Source organism: Ambystoma mexicanum, chromosome 4q (assembly GCF_040938575.1).
Source record: "Ambystoma mexicanum isolate Mex_15411 chromosome 4q, UKY_AmexF1_1, whole genome shotgun sequence".
Taxonomy (NCBI): domain Eukaryota; kingdom Metazoa; phylum Chordata; class Amphibia; order Caudata; family Ambystomatidae; genus Ambystoma; species Ambystoma mexicanum.
Window position 1 is genome coordinate 411,354,305 of NC_090928.1, and position 14,196 is coordinate 411,368,500.

The 14,196-nt window shown below is 47.2% G+C and overlaps 1 protein-coding gene across 3 annotated transcripts in view; it reads left to right on the forward strand.

Moving 5' to 3' along the window:
* LOC138467753 (zinc finger protein 544-like) overlaps nucleotides 1-14,196 on the forward strand; it is a 402,382-nt gene that overhangs the window by 65,788 nt on the left and 322,398 nt on the right. For all 3 annotated transcript variants that reach the window (XM_069607981.1, XM_069607982.1, XM_069607983.1), the window contains exon 4: nucleotides 14,002-14,109. In XM_069607981.1, coding sequence (XP_069464082.1) covers nucleotides 14,002-14,109 — 108 coding nt within the window. The remainder of the gene's footprint in view (nucleotides 1-14,001; nucleotides 14,110-14,196) is intronic.

Consider the following 14,196-nt stretch of genomic DNA (forward strand, 5'->3'; position numbering starts at 1 on the left):
TCTTAACCCGCTACTTTGGGTTTATTTCAACATGCGCATACTTTTTCATTCATTTGGCAGTTCATTTTGGTTTCCCCACAGCCCCCCAGGAGTGCCTCGGGTTGAGTGATCTTCCCTTTTCACTCACCGGGGCCTGGCGTCTCCCCCGGGTAGCTGTGCTTTCCGTTTCGGCTCCAGCGACATGTGTTCCTTTGACCGTGAGCCCCGCTCGCACTAAAGTCTCTCTCTGTCTCTCGCCAGCAGCTCTGCTCTCTCGCAGCAGACGGTGTCGGGCACTTTGCTTCTTTATTCTGCGTCTACAACTCCGGCTGCGAACCTCCGACCAATGAGGCTCCCAAACCTTTGACCTTCTCGAGGGCCGCCTGGCCCTTAGCTCTACAGCTTCCTGTGGTCGTCTGCTGGCATCCTGACTCTCCTGCAGGACCCACCTCGGCTGCCCCCATCCTCGCATACAGGATTCCCTGCTGGTCGTCTTTTTGCTGCTGGTCTCCTCCCTTTTTATACACCTGCAACCACTTGACAGGTTGCAGGTGTGAGTCCCAAATTGCAATTGCCTGGCTGCAGTTAATGGAACAGTTGAGACATGCCTGACATTTAAAACACTCTGCAGGCCTCTTCCTCGTCTCACTACTGGAGTGGTGAAATTACTTGCTAGTGTTCCCTACTCCTAGTCGCCTCTTCCTCGTCCCAGTACTATAGTGGGTTGAATTCAGGGAATAAAGGGAGATGTTTTGCAATAGCCCCCAAAGGAAGGGGGAGAGGAAGATTGGTTCTCATAAGAGAAAGGGGGATAGCCTGTCTCGCCTGTGGACCTCCCCGTCTTCGCCCTCCTTCTAAGGTTCCCATATTTAGACTGTTTTTTGATGTATTTCTGCGCAGAGGGAAAAGGCGCAAGTGTTCATCATGGAATGGAAATGTGGGATACCGTGTCTCACCCAAGGACATCCCCTGCCATTCTCCAAGTTTCCTCTACTCAGGTGATCCTCCCTGGCATCTCCACCCCAAGGGTTGGGATCCAAGAGCGATGACCCTTCCCTGAAGGATGATGGGGAGAAAGAAGTTAGGGTGTCATCAGGTTCCTCACAGTAGACAGTGTGTTGGTAAAATTGTTTCTCTTGAGAGAGAAAATGCTGCCAATAAGCACTGAACCTGCAACATTGTATCACTTGTGGGACCTATCACTAAGGTTGATGAGAAGAGACCTCCAGGTTAGCCTTTGATGGGGCAGTATCTGACTGTCCCGTACCATGATCACAGAGCATTTCTCACAGCCTCATTGTAAAGCATGCATTGGCAAAGACACAATGGGCTGTCTTTGCAAATTGGCTTTGCTAATACTTGTTTTTGAAAATAAACACAGAATTACTGACAAACCGTGACTTAAAGCACAATGATGTGGGGTCTGGGACCCAGAGAAGACGTGGGGGTCTTGTCCCCTTACTTTCCAGATTGTGGGGGCTAGACGAGAACTTTGTCCCCCAACATTCCTTAGCAGAGAATATGTATTTACCAAACAGCCCATGGGCATTGAAGCGCTGTTACATGCAAAAGGCTTAGTTACCCGGGCCGTCAATTATGCTTTTGGAGTAGTTACAGGTTAGTTACATACATACATATTACATTTTTGCAAGCAGTATATGTAACAGCTAGTGGCACGTGAAGGTGATTGGGTCAAGAGTAGCGTCTTGACCGCTTTGCGGAAGGCGATGTGTGAATTTGCTCCTCTAAGTGCTGGAGGAAGGGCATTCCAATGCTGGGCTGCAAGGTAAGAAAGCTGGCTCCACCTGCTCTGACTCTCTTGATTATGGGAATTGATAGCATGTTGGAGTACAGGGCATAGGCCTCACAAGGATTCCATTAATCACCTTCTTCCCCAAAGAGAAAGGTAAATCACAAGAGTTGAAATTGGCTTCTACAGCCATTGAGATTCAAAGACTGTCCACCTGCTGCCATTTAGCAGACATCCAGTTATCAGTGGGAAGAACATAAAAGGGGTCCTTTGAGTTTGCTAATTGACCTGTCCACAATTTCCTGTCAAGCTTCCATCTTCAAACCAAGTAGGTAAGAATCTCTCTGCTGTCACCCACATGCTGCTCCTGTTCTGGGTTGGCGAGGATGGTGTTAATATCCATATTGTGTCATTATGTCCTGGAGTGGTGACTGGACTGTCATGAGTAAAAGAAGTCTCAGATGAAAGCAAACACAATTGGCATTGCAGATTGCACAACGTGTGAATAAATATCAGTTTATGTTTGCATTACTGGCTTTCCCTTACGAATATAGTAATACCATAGGCCTTGAAGGCACAAAGTGATGCTGCAATCTGTTTTGGGTTAAAATGGGATAGACCAGTAGCAAATCACCTGGCTTTCAATTGCTACCCCCTCCACCTCAAAATGTGTGTTTGTGTGAGTCCTATGCTCCTGCTTTGTGGCTATCATTGCTAGAGTCTTGGACAAATGTGTACATGAACATACGTGGTTAAAGAGTCGACTTTTGTGTTCTATGATATAATATGTTTGTAGTTTTTTTTTTTTTTTTTTTTTTTGAAATGTCAGTCGAAATATGTCGCAGTATATTGCCGCGACATCTGACTTTTATTACAACCGAGGTTCGTCTAAAGATTCATTTCCTTTTCCTTTAGTCCATTTCTTTGTGGACAAAAGTTCGATTGATGAGCTCTCCATTAAGAGCGTCTTTCTATGTTCTCTAAATCAAGTGCGTCTATGAAGTTGACTATCGCACAGCAAAGTTTTACAACGTTTCCGGCCATTGCCTGCGACCACCAATCACGTGCTTCTGGATCCGCTGGATGAAAGTTGCCTAGGTGTAAGGCTCGTTTTGTTGTGAGCTGCGTGCATTTAGTTATCAAATGTTCAATGGATTCAGGTTCTTTCATGCAGAAGCGGCATCTGTCGTTGTTTACTTTATTTGAGTGACGAAGCCACAATGCTGCTTTTGTGTTGATTGCGTTTAACCGAATTCGTAGAAACTGAGCCCGGTGGTGACGGGAAGGGCAGTTTGTCAAGTATTTGCATAAAACGCCCAACTTATGTTGTCCAATTGCGGTGTCTAGAGTTGTGACCATCTTACGACGTTGGTCGTAATTCTGGATCCAATGCATTGTGTCGACCTTTTTCTTAACCAATTGCGGTCGCTTTATCAATTCATCAGTATTTGAGTTAGCATGGGCTAGAATGTTTTTCAGACGTTGTTTCCACTCTTCGAGTAATACTGAATTTCCCGGGCCAAGTCTGATGGAAAAGGGCTGATAGGCAGGTGGTTTAGATGGCATAATCATTTTTCTAAAAGCCATCAGAGATTTCCATATTACGCAAGCGTGAAGCGAGTTTATGGAAAGTTCGTATCTTAGTTGGATCATTGAGATGTAGGTTGGTAACTTCAAGACACGTCGCCAGAAAATAGCTTCGAGCTTCTGCCAAAAGACCGCTTCAATGGACCACCCTGCTTCAGATCCATAAGTAATCGCTGGAACGACTTTCTGCAGATAAAATTTCAGAATTGGGGTGAGTGCGAATTTGCCATACGATTTGTCCAGAAGCTGGGCTTGAATTCCAAATTGCACCATTCGGGCTTTCAAGGCTGCTTTCCACGGAGTTTCGCAGAGTGAGTTGTTAAAGGATATCCCCAAATATCTAATTGAGTCGACCACATCTAGTGGTTTTTTATTTATATACCAGATGAAAGGACGTTGAATATGTTTGTAGTAACCATTGCATGTGCAGAAACACTGGAGTACCATGACATATGTGAATAATAACAAACATCAGGATAATTCTGTGAAGATTAGCGACTCCACATATAGGAACACCTGTGAGTGCGTTCCAAATCTGTTTTTATTTTGCAACACAAAGAGGACATCAATTCTACGACTAGTCAAAAAACTGCAACGAGGCTGCAAACATCTGTAATAAGGAAGTGCGGATCTGCAACCCGGTGTTTCAGCGCATCAAACAGAATAGAAGCACATGTTTAGTTTGGTATCATTCCCAATACTTAAGCCAATCTGCACCGGACCACAGCTCGTGTCAGAGCATTCCCATGCGCCCAGTGTTGGTTCCTAAGTGCACAACGCTGCCTCTTAGAGGCCTGCAGTAGTGGACTATCTCGGCTGCTACAACAGCCTGTGAAATTGAAAGAAGCATAGATTCATGGCCCTATCTTTCATATGGACACAAAGTGTCAAAAGGGTTGCTTATTTTCTGGTACATTGTTTGTGCGAGAATGCACAGTCTTGTTCCAGTGCAAGAATGCATTGTGCCACCGATTTCCAGTACTGCAACCTCGTGCATCCAATGTTAGTGCTCTTCTGCAGTACATTGCATATTAAAGCCTGTGATAGAACAACCATAAACACCATTGGTGTCTGGATCCACAGTACTGCACAATGTCATGGTACATAGATTAAAGTGGTGGCTTACCTACGCACAACAGTTCACCCACCAAATGTTTGTTTCTGCAGCCTGCTCCATTTACAGAACAATTGTAATTGTAATTGTTAAGCGCTTATACACAGATGAAGTGCTTCAAACCGCTTCTAGGCCGGAATGGAACAAGGGAAAACAGTCATTCTTAGGCCTTGAAGTTTCCGAATGATCTAACAAAATGATCTAACAAAATTAACTAGTATGCTAGGCTAGCGGCATTTCTTCTAATGCAAGTGCATTACAGAGGGAAGGAGAGAAGGGGGTCGGGGGTAGAGCATACAATCAATAAGCTGCTGTGCTAGGCCGAACAACTTGCCAGATAGTACAAGTGCATGACAAGGAGTGTGGAGACAAGGGAGGGGCAGACGGGAAAAGGACATACAGAACAATAAGCTACTGTGCTAGGCCTGGCGACATTCATATTGAATGATGATAGGTCATCATCAATAATGTGCTCATGCGCAGGTGTTTCAGGTGCAACCAAGCTAGGGAGGGAAGACAAGGGGAGGACAGGACAAACAATCTTGCTAGACCTAGTGCATTCAAGGTCGTGCAAATGGGCAGACAGGAAGTGAGGGGGAGGGCGAGCAAGTGCACCCAGTCCATCAGGGGCCTGGGTTAAGTGCAGAAGGGGTTGCCTCTCACATAGAACGTATTCCAAGTGCAGAAGTGCCAGGCAGAGTGCAGAGGCCCGGAGGCAGGTGAAGGACTGGCGGGCGAGCCTGGGACCAGTGTGAGCCTGGGACAAATAAGTAGAATACACCCAAATGCAGCATCTAAGTGGAAAAAATATCAATAAACCTAAACCTGTGAACAATAGAAAAGCACAGCCTCATGACTGTGGTTGCATTAGTTGTGCCAGACTGCCACCTGTTAAGCATGTGTAGTAGTGCACTGCTGTACAAATGTGTTAGTGCCAGATTGCATAGTGCCATTATTTAACAGCCTAACATACAACAACCTTGTACAGCCGATGTTTAAAGTGCTGGTGCCTGTGTCCAGAATAAAGCACAATGTGATGCATAGATTAAAGGGGGATTAAATCAGTGGCATATCCACGCACATCAGAATAGCCCCCTAGATAAAAACGTGCCCATGTGTAGCCATACGGTTTAAAGTGACATTTTCGAATGTAAACATTTTGAATGCATTGTTTTTTTTTTAATGGGGCGGGGTTCCCCTCAACCCCCTGTTTTTTTTAATGACCCTTTTTTACTAACTAAACCCAAAAAAACCTATAAAATAAAAAATATATATATTCGAAAAAAAAATTTCGACATTTTTTTTGGTGACATTAATGCATTCGAAATTGTGCATTCGAAATTTTAACTGGATACCTAGCCATACGTCAGGGAGTGCCTGCCCCCTTTACAAAAGAATAAGAAAACAAATAGATGCAGCCCACAGGTGGAAATAAATCAATGGACCGGATAGATTAAACGAGCTCCCACAGGCAGCATTCTACAACTGTAGTCTCTGTGCACACAATAGCCCTGCCTTCTACAAATTAGCTGACCCTATGCAGCCACTAGCTGTTTTGCTCCTTTTCAAGGTGTTTGTTGCCTTTCCTCTGTGCAGCACCCCTATCCGCTGTTTGAGCCTGCAGTGCAGGGAGGGTTTTGTCGTTTTGGTGGTAACAAAAAATATTTGTCACTGTTTAGTCACGGGTAATGGTGCAGCCTCCTTGTTTTACAAAACAATACATGCAATAAATATGAAGGTGACACGTAGGTGGAAGAAATATCAAGCACTGCGAAAGCCTGCAAATAATAAAAGCACACAGGCATTACCTTGTGTTTGACCTTGTTCAAAGTGACACAAGGTGGCTGCAGATATTTTACCAACCCCTCTCATGTGGGCTAATCGATTGATGTGAGAGTGCATAGCGCCACCTATTTGTTGGCGGCCTGCCCATGAGCTTCTGGGCAGGCCGTACCGAGCGCCTAAGTCACCAGGCAGACACCCGCCCGGCAAGCATTCCGAGGGCAGACCGTAGGGGGCACTCTACGGCATCCGGCGCACTGGAGCTACATACTGTAAAGGGCCGACCACAGGGGGCATCCTGCGGCATCTGGAGCACCAGAGCCACATACCTTGGCTGGGGGCGCCTGCAACCATAGCCATGCTCACATGGCAGTTCCAATCCAGTGGGATGGTGTTGCCCAAGCTGCGCGGCACCAGCATGGTGCCAACAAACATACGCAGGAGTTCGCTGTTGTTCGACTGACGAGCCGGAAACGGCTCGTCCCTTTTATTGGTTTGGTAACATGGTTACCATCATGTGACCATTACACAGATCTTGGGAGCTACCATGCTCCCAGGAGGAGGGGTGACATGCAACACTCCTCCTTTTTCATAACGACCAAACAACATGACATTACGCCACACTACACACAATAATACTAGGTCTATAAGTACAACTAATCTTCACACACTTAGGGTCACACCTAGTGGTGACTGTCAGGATTGGTGAGCTACTGGTGACACGTTGGAAACTCCACATGCAAGCACACCCTTTATTAACCTGGGTGAGTGGACCTTGCACCACTGACACACCCCCATCGCTCGCACCTGGCACCCCTCACTACAAAACCCACAAGCAAAGGAGCACAGCTTCACACAAAACTTTGGCTGGGCCACTTAAAGCATGTACATGGTCTGCGGTCTCCCAGCCTTCATGAGTATGACTACTGGGTCCAATTTGATCTCTTGCAGGTCTGCAGGATACCAGTCGACTTCCATTGGGATCTTTTCAGGACAGTTCGGACTGCGGGGCAGGCAAAGCTGTACCTGGGGACACCAGGGGCCACCTCGGCCTAGTCTGTAGACGGTGGCGGGATAGACTGTGGCAGCACGATGGCCGGGTGCTTGGTGTTGGACGACAGGACACTCACGTCGCTTCCAAGACTGCGGCAGTCCGATGGCCGGATGCTGATGTTGGCCGACGGGTGACTCACATCACTTCTCCCTCCACCCAGGGGCTGATGCAGGACACCGCTACTGGCTTAGGGCGCACAAGCACTCGCAAGTGTTGCAAACCTCCTCCACTCCTCCTTCCTCCTCTTGGGAGACACTGCCCCACCTGGCTCTACAGTGGCGACCGCATGTTTGGCACACTGGCATGGGGCCTGCCCGTGTATGGTAAGCATGGGCTTCCCTGCACTTCACTCACTGTACCTGCCATCGTGGTGGCACTGCTGACGCAGCCTTGTCTTTTCCTTGCCATCAGCCATCTTTTGATTCTGCCCTGGACATTACCGCTGCTGGGCCTAGGGTCACACTCGGGCCCCTCTTCTGCAAGGCTCTGACTGAGAACATGCCCATTTCACCCACCAGCGGCTCGTAATGGTAGTAGGGCCACTTGCATCTTCTTTTCCTCTCCCTCTTGTCTGAGGTATCTGGTTGGCCTTGAGGGACTGTCCTTATGCCTCCACTGGACGAGTGCAGCGCCTCCTCCTGGTGAAAAATGGAGGAAGTGCTGCAGGGGTTTATGTTCTCCTTACTCCCCCCTCCTAATTTGATAGGGGCGGGTAAATACAGCTCCTCTGTGTGGCAGGCGCACACACACAAGCCTTTCTCCCTCACTCCAGAGTAGGAGTTGAGCTCAGCAGCACTCTTTTGTAATGCCGCCACAGGCCCGTGTGTCGATGGGCCACGCCCCCTCAATTCGGGGCCGCTGTGGGCCGCTGTGATCCTTTGTTCACTTTTTCTTTTTGTTTCACCGGCAGGCCTGGGTCTTGATGGGGCACGCCCCTCCTTCCCGGGCTGCCGTAGGCTTTGACATCTCTTCTTTTTTTTGTTTTTCCTTTTGTCTTTTTGAGTGCTCCGTTCCGGAGCATTTATTTTGTTTTTCCATCTGTGAGTGGGTGCGTTCTTCAGAGCGGGCACGCGAGGACAAGCTGCTCCTCCCTGCTTCTTCTCTGGAGACTGCAGAGTGTTGCCAGCTGACCTCAGCACCCTGCTCTCACCGCCACGGGCTGCGTTCACGGGCCGCGTTCACGGGCACTCCCATTCTTGTCGGGGCCGCCTCAGGGCCACAGCTGTTCTTTGTTTCTTCGTTGCGCGGCCACCGCCGCCTCCTCCCCACACAATGCCAGCTGTTCTCTATTCGGATCGGGCACATGACGACCGGCTGCTCCTCTATTCTTCGCGGCCCTCTCCGCCGCTTCTCCACCATGCTGCCGCCATCAAATAAAAACAAAGAAAAATCAGGCTTCCAGCAGCCTGCACGTTACAGTGCAGGGCCCGGACCACCATCCCACCTTTGTCGCCATTGTAAGCCACCTGCCTATGAGCTTCCCGGCAGGCCGCACCGAGCACCTGGGTAACCAGGCAGACACCCGCCTGGCAAGCATGTCGAGGGCGGACCGTAGGGGGCACCCTACGGCATCCAGAGCACCGGAGCTACATACTGTAAAGGGCGGACTGCAGGGGGCACCCTTCAGCAACCGGCGTACCGGAGTCACATACCTTGGCTGGGGGCGCCCAGCACACAGCAGCCTTGGCGGTGGGGGCACCCAGACCGAGGCTGCAACCATAGCCATGCTCACATGGCAGTTCCAATCCAGTGGGACGGTGTTGCCCAGCAGGGACACTGTCTGAACGCCGGGCCACGTGGCCAGGGCCTTAGCAAGGTGAGGCCCGGGCCACGCGGCCACGGCCTCAGCAAGCTGCACAGCAACAGCAGGGTGCCAACAAACACACGCAGGAGTCAGCTGTTGTTCGACTGACAAGTCGGAAATAGCTTGTCCCTTTTATTGGTTTGGTCACATGGTTACCACCATGTGACCATTACACTGATCCTGGGAGCTACCATGCTCCCAGGAGGAGGGGTGACATGCAACACTTTTGTGAGCCTACAGTGAAACCTCATGGCATGCTGCTCTCTGGCATTTCAGAAGAACCTATTACACTGGTAGTGAGTTTATTTTCAGTTTTTGTCTTTTCCTTAGGTGCACAGAAACGATTACATATGTAACTTATTTTTAACCATAACCTTTTAACCACACTTTGTTTGCACATTCAATTCTTTTTACTCACCAAGCTAAATGTTTTCCCCATATAGTGATACTCATAGCACTCCACATCTCGTCTCTTCCAAATAGCACACCACATTTGCCCCATCCCATAGTGTTTTGCTTTAAACTTAAACTTCCTATTTTACACCCCTGGGCATAACAGTGTTTGTAGCTCTGACACCTGATATATTCTGATCCAAGTGGTTTTGTTAATTTAGGGACACTAGATATTTGGCAGCACGTCCTGTCGTGTAAATAGCTTTGGAATGGAGTGGTGAATGGATCTAGAGACATGGCAAGTGGTTTCGTACATATTTTGAATAACCAAGGGGACAGAGCTGACCCCCGTGGGAAACCTGTTAAGGTGAATTGGCATGTGGTCCCCAGGATCACACAATCTTTCTGGACAAATTATAGCCAGGCCATGGGCCCATTCGCTCATCTAACTAAGATGCCCATGCTATGTTTGAGGCGGTAGGGAAGGATTACATGGATAATTGCACGTGACTGAGAGGTAAACGGGTATCAGTGCTGCAGGCTAGTTGTTGTCCAAGGCTTTCAGGATTTCATTTTTGATCTGTTATGTTATGTTATGGTACTTGGCATTTATATATAGCCTTATGTATCATTGGTATGATCTCAAAGCGCTGGTAGGTTGAACGCCCTTGGGAACCGTAGTTCAAGTCAGTAGAGAGAGAGAGTCATAAGGTGCGTGGGTGCACCGGATATGTGTGCAGCCGGTGTGGCAGTTGCATGATAGCTGCTTCTTAGCAGTAGGTGTGATGGTGGGGAGGTCAGTTGTATGTGTTCATTTTGGAGGGTGGACACCCAGACTGATTTCTGGCTGCGTTAGGCCTGTGGAGACGCTTAAGCTAGCAGTGTGTGCTCAGCTAGCTGTGTTTAATTAGGGTGATGAGGAGTATGTGGCGGGTGTTAATATGAGAACAGCTATACCGAATGTGTCATAGTATCGCTGTGTTCTAGTTGAGTGGTGGTGTATAGGAGAGAGTAAGCCTGGGATAGAGGAGAGTAAGCGTGGGCTATTTTTATCCGGATCTGTGTGATTACTGCACATTTTTACTGCACATACGAAAATATCAGTTTGTATTTCCCCCCTTTTCACTGCATATAAGTGCGGGGGAGGCCCGCTGCAACCTCCCCCCCCCCCATGTTTTATTTACTTTACCCATCCCCCCACATCTATATGAGTTGAACTGGGGATGTCGAAATTGGACATTTTCGTATCCGCAGTAAAGGTATGCGCAGTGATACCCAACTGGATGGTCTGGAACCTAATTGGTAGGCATGAAAAATAGGGTGTAACTTAGTGTTCTCCAATTCTTTGATTCAAGGTTTTTGCTGTACTTGGCATGCTTGAAGTGGGGCAAACGTTTAGGTCAGCAGTGTCTGCAGGTGTCTTTAATAGCAAGGCAATGTTTCTCTTCAGCAGTTCTGGCACAGATTCCCTGACGAGGGGGGCATTACACGTTGTGCTCAAAGCAGGCTTTGCTGTGTTGTCAACCTGTGCTTTCTGGCACATCAGACATTGATCATTTTAAGTCAAGGGCACTTTCACACCAAATGCAATCCTGATAAGTTTCCGTGTCTTCAAGATTTTGAACATGCGTTTGGGCTTGAAGGACAGATCTTGCTGCAGATGAGGGGTGACTTAACTCTGGCGTTTTTGGCCTTATTTTGTAAGGCAGCAATGTCATCTGCCATCTGTTGAGATGTGGTTCTAACATCCCTGGTCTGTTCCTGTTTTGCAAGTTTGTTATAGATTTTGAAAGCTGCTTGTCAGGTTGGTTGTTTCAGAACTTAGTGTATTTGTTCTCTTTTCCTTCTCCATGTTGGATTATAGTAGCCTTCATCATGTATTATGCAAACAATCTTTTCTTTTCCTGAGTTTTTATTTCCATCACGTTTGGTCCAATCGATTGTCTGCCCTTTTGAGGTTGGCCAGTGTTAGGGAGAATTCTCAAAAATGTGTTAATTCCCTCCACCTTAGAGACCCCCAGCAACTTTGCTGGATTTTGAGGACTTGATTTTTTTACCTGGAGAGAGTCAGACCCTTTCTCCCACTCCCTCATGTTTTTTAATGCGATTTTGTACACTGTGTTTCTTTTTGATTATGAGTATAACCAACTCCATAGGCATCATCTTTTACAATTGTGTCACAAAGCACCTTCAGTGCAGTGACACAGGGAAGTCCTTTAGATTTCCCAAGGTTTAAATACCTTCTCTGGGATCAACTACTGTTTCCCAGAACAGTGGAGTGAAATTGACTTCACTTAGTCCTGTAAAATTCTAGACCCAGCACACCCTATCTTACTATAGAGTGCTGGAGGGGTTACTTAGTATCCCCTGTGTCTAGTTACTCATGTAGCATTTATATGTTACCATTTCCTCTCAGAATGGCTGGTGGCAGTGGTTTTGCAATGAGCTACCATGATTTACCCCGACTGCGAATTGTTCGCAGCTCCGGTAACGTTAAATCGCGGAAGCCATGTTTTTCAAAATGGTGCTGAGCCTCCTTTGTTAAAATGGTCGCCCGGTCTTCTTTTTTCACCATTTCTTTGTGGAAAGGTCCTTCTCGAGTTTTTCTCTGCGCACCAAAACCCAGGTTTGGTTTCTTTGTTCATTCACCTTTGGCGGGCTTCAGGAGTGAAACCCGCCTCTGGCTCCAGAGTGTCTGGGGTAGGCAGGAAGTGAGGGAGGTGCCCAAAACTCCCTGTGCTTAGTCTCCTAAGAGACCCAAATGCACTCTGTGACGATTGGCTGGTTGACTGTGCAGCAAGGACAGCCACCCTGCTGGGTGAGTGGCAGCTAGGCTGGAATGAATGGGAGAGAACTGAATAAAAGGCAAATCTTTTGGCTTGGAAGGCAGAGTCGACCACTGGACGAAGGAACCGAAGAAGAGCTTGAAGAGGACGGCTGCTGCAACTCCTGGACCATTGGTTTGCCCGGTGAAGCCCTGCTGCAGGTCCGAATCACCAAGTTCGCATCGACAGAGAAGCCCAGCCAAGGACGACTTCTCCGTTTGAGTTGGTAGGACCAATCCACTCCCAAGTAAGCCAACTGGACACCCATCTCAGAGCTGGTTGAATTTCCTCAGAGTTGCTGCAGGAAACCGTAGAGCCAGGGAGAGGAATACCAGATTGTGTGCGTTGCTTGTAAGCTGGCCTAAAGCTTTTGGAAGATCCTCTGGACTCCCTCGAAGCAGTACTGACCAATCCTGACCCCCCTCAGTTGAGTGCGGAACCTCAGATGTAAGGAGGTCCACCTTGACAGCCAGGAACCGCGCTTATTGCTATTTGCTGTACCGCAAGGAGCTGAAACGCAAAACAGCCACTGAAAGTAAAGTTTGCCGGTTGCCAGCTTTGGCGGTGCCAATACAGTGCAGGAGTCCCCCGACGCCCTCCCTCTTGTCCCCACGACTGAGGCCCAGGAACAGTGAGATCTGCAGAGCTGTACAGGAACGGAAGTCTTCAGCTGCATCCTTTTCTTCTTTACTAAGGTACTGTAAAACTATCCTAAGAGAACTTACCTCTTACTGTGGAATTGCTTGTAACTTCTACAACTCACAAGTCTAATCAGCTTGTGGCCCTACATTTGGTTCTTCTTTTTATCAAAGACTCATAAGAACTTGCGCAAAGACTTTTCCATTTACTTACCTGAAGTGCTGCATCCTATACAACGACTTTTTGCCCATTGACTTTGGCTTAGCCTATTGAATTGATTGACTCTTCTAAGTGCTATCTGAAAGTAATTGCCCTGCTTATGAACATTTGTAATTTCTTGTGTTCTAATAACCTTTGCCTTTTACAAACTATGGAGACTATTCTGCATGCCAACAGTAAGGTGTTAATGTCCCCAGCACCCTTGTTACTGAAGTCATCTGTGGGTGTAGGTTGTGTCTGTGGGCCATCCCAAAAGGGCCTTGTCTGATCCAGAAACTCAGAGTGTACAGTATTGAAGTGTATTTGTGTGTTACTATTCTATTGCTCCCTTCTGAAGAAGGCTTTATAACTGACTGATAAATAAATTAATTGTTTATGCAAGAAACCTTGATTGTAAGAGTTTATTTGAATACCTGTAACTGTGAATCTTTGTGTAACTCCACTACAGATAAGCCTGGCTGCTCAACACACTACCAAAACTGTGTAGTACAAGCTTATACCAAAGGTTGGGTTGCCTATACCTGTAGTCATAGTTGTTTGTAGTGTTCCCAGAGGGTACTGCATACAAACTTTGCCTAACAGCCAGGTTCTTATTGAATGTTTAGTTATTGTACTTGTTTTCTGGCTGATGTGCCCATCTGCTTTTGAGGTGGGGTAAAGACCTTTGGAACGTTTTGCTATAGTCTATACGTTTTTGGTGAGTGCAAAATCACTTCACAATATTCATGCATTATTATATAGTTGTAGGAAACGCCAAAAGGAAAATGAGAGAGTTAAACACAGCGAACTGGTGATCATAAATTATTTAAATGTATGTGTGCAAGTTCAAAATATATTTCTGTTCTTTTGTTTCAGGCGATGCAGTGGACAGTCATGAGCTAATATTCAGAATGCAAAGAGAGGAAAATATACATCTAAGAAATCCCCAGGACCCAGAAGAGGAAGAGAGAAACCACTGTCCAGGTAAAGGAAGAGTTATTCAACAAAAAAAATATGTAGGATAAAACTTTATTTAAAAAACAGCAATGTCAATTCTTCAGTTGTGCATCA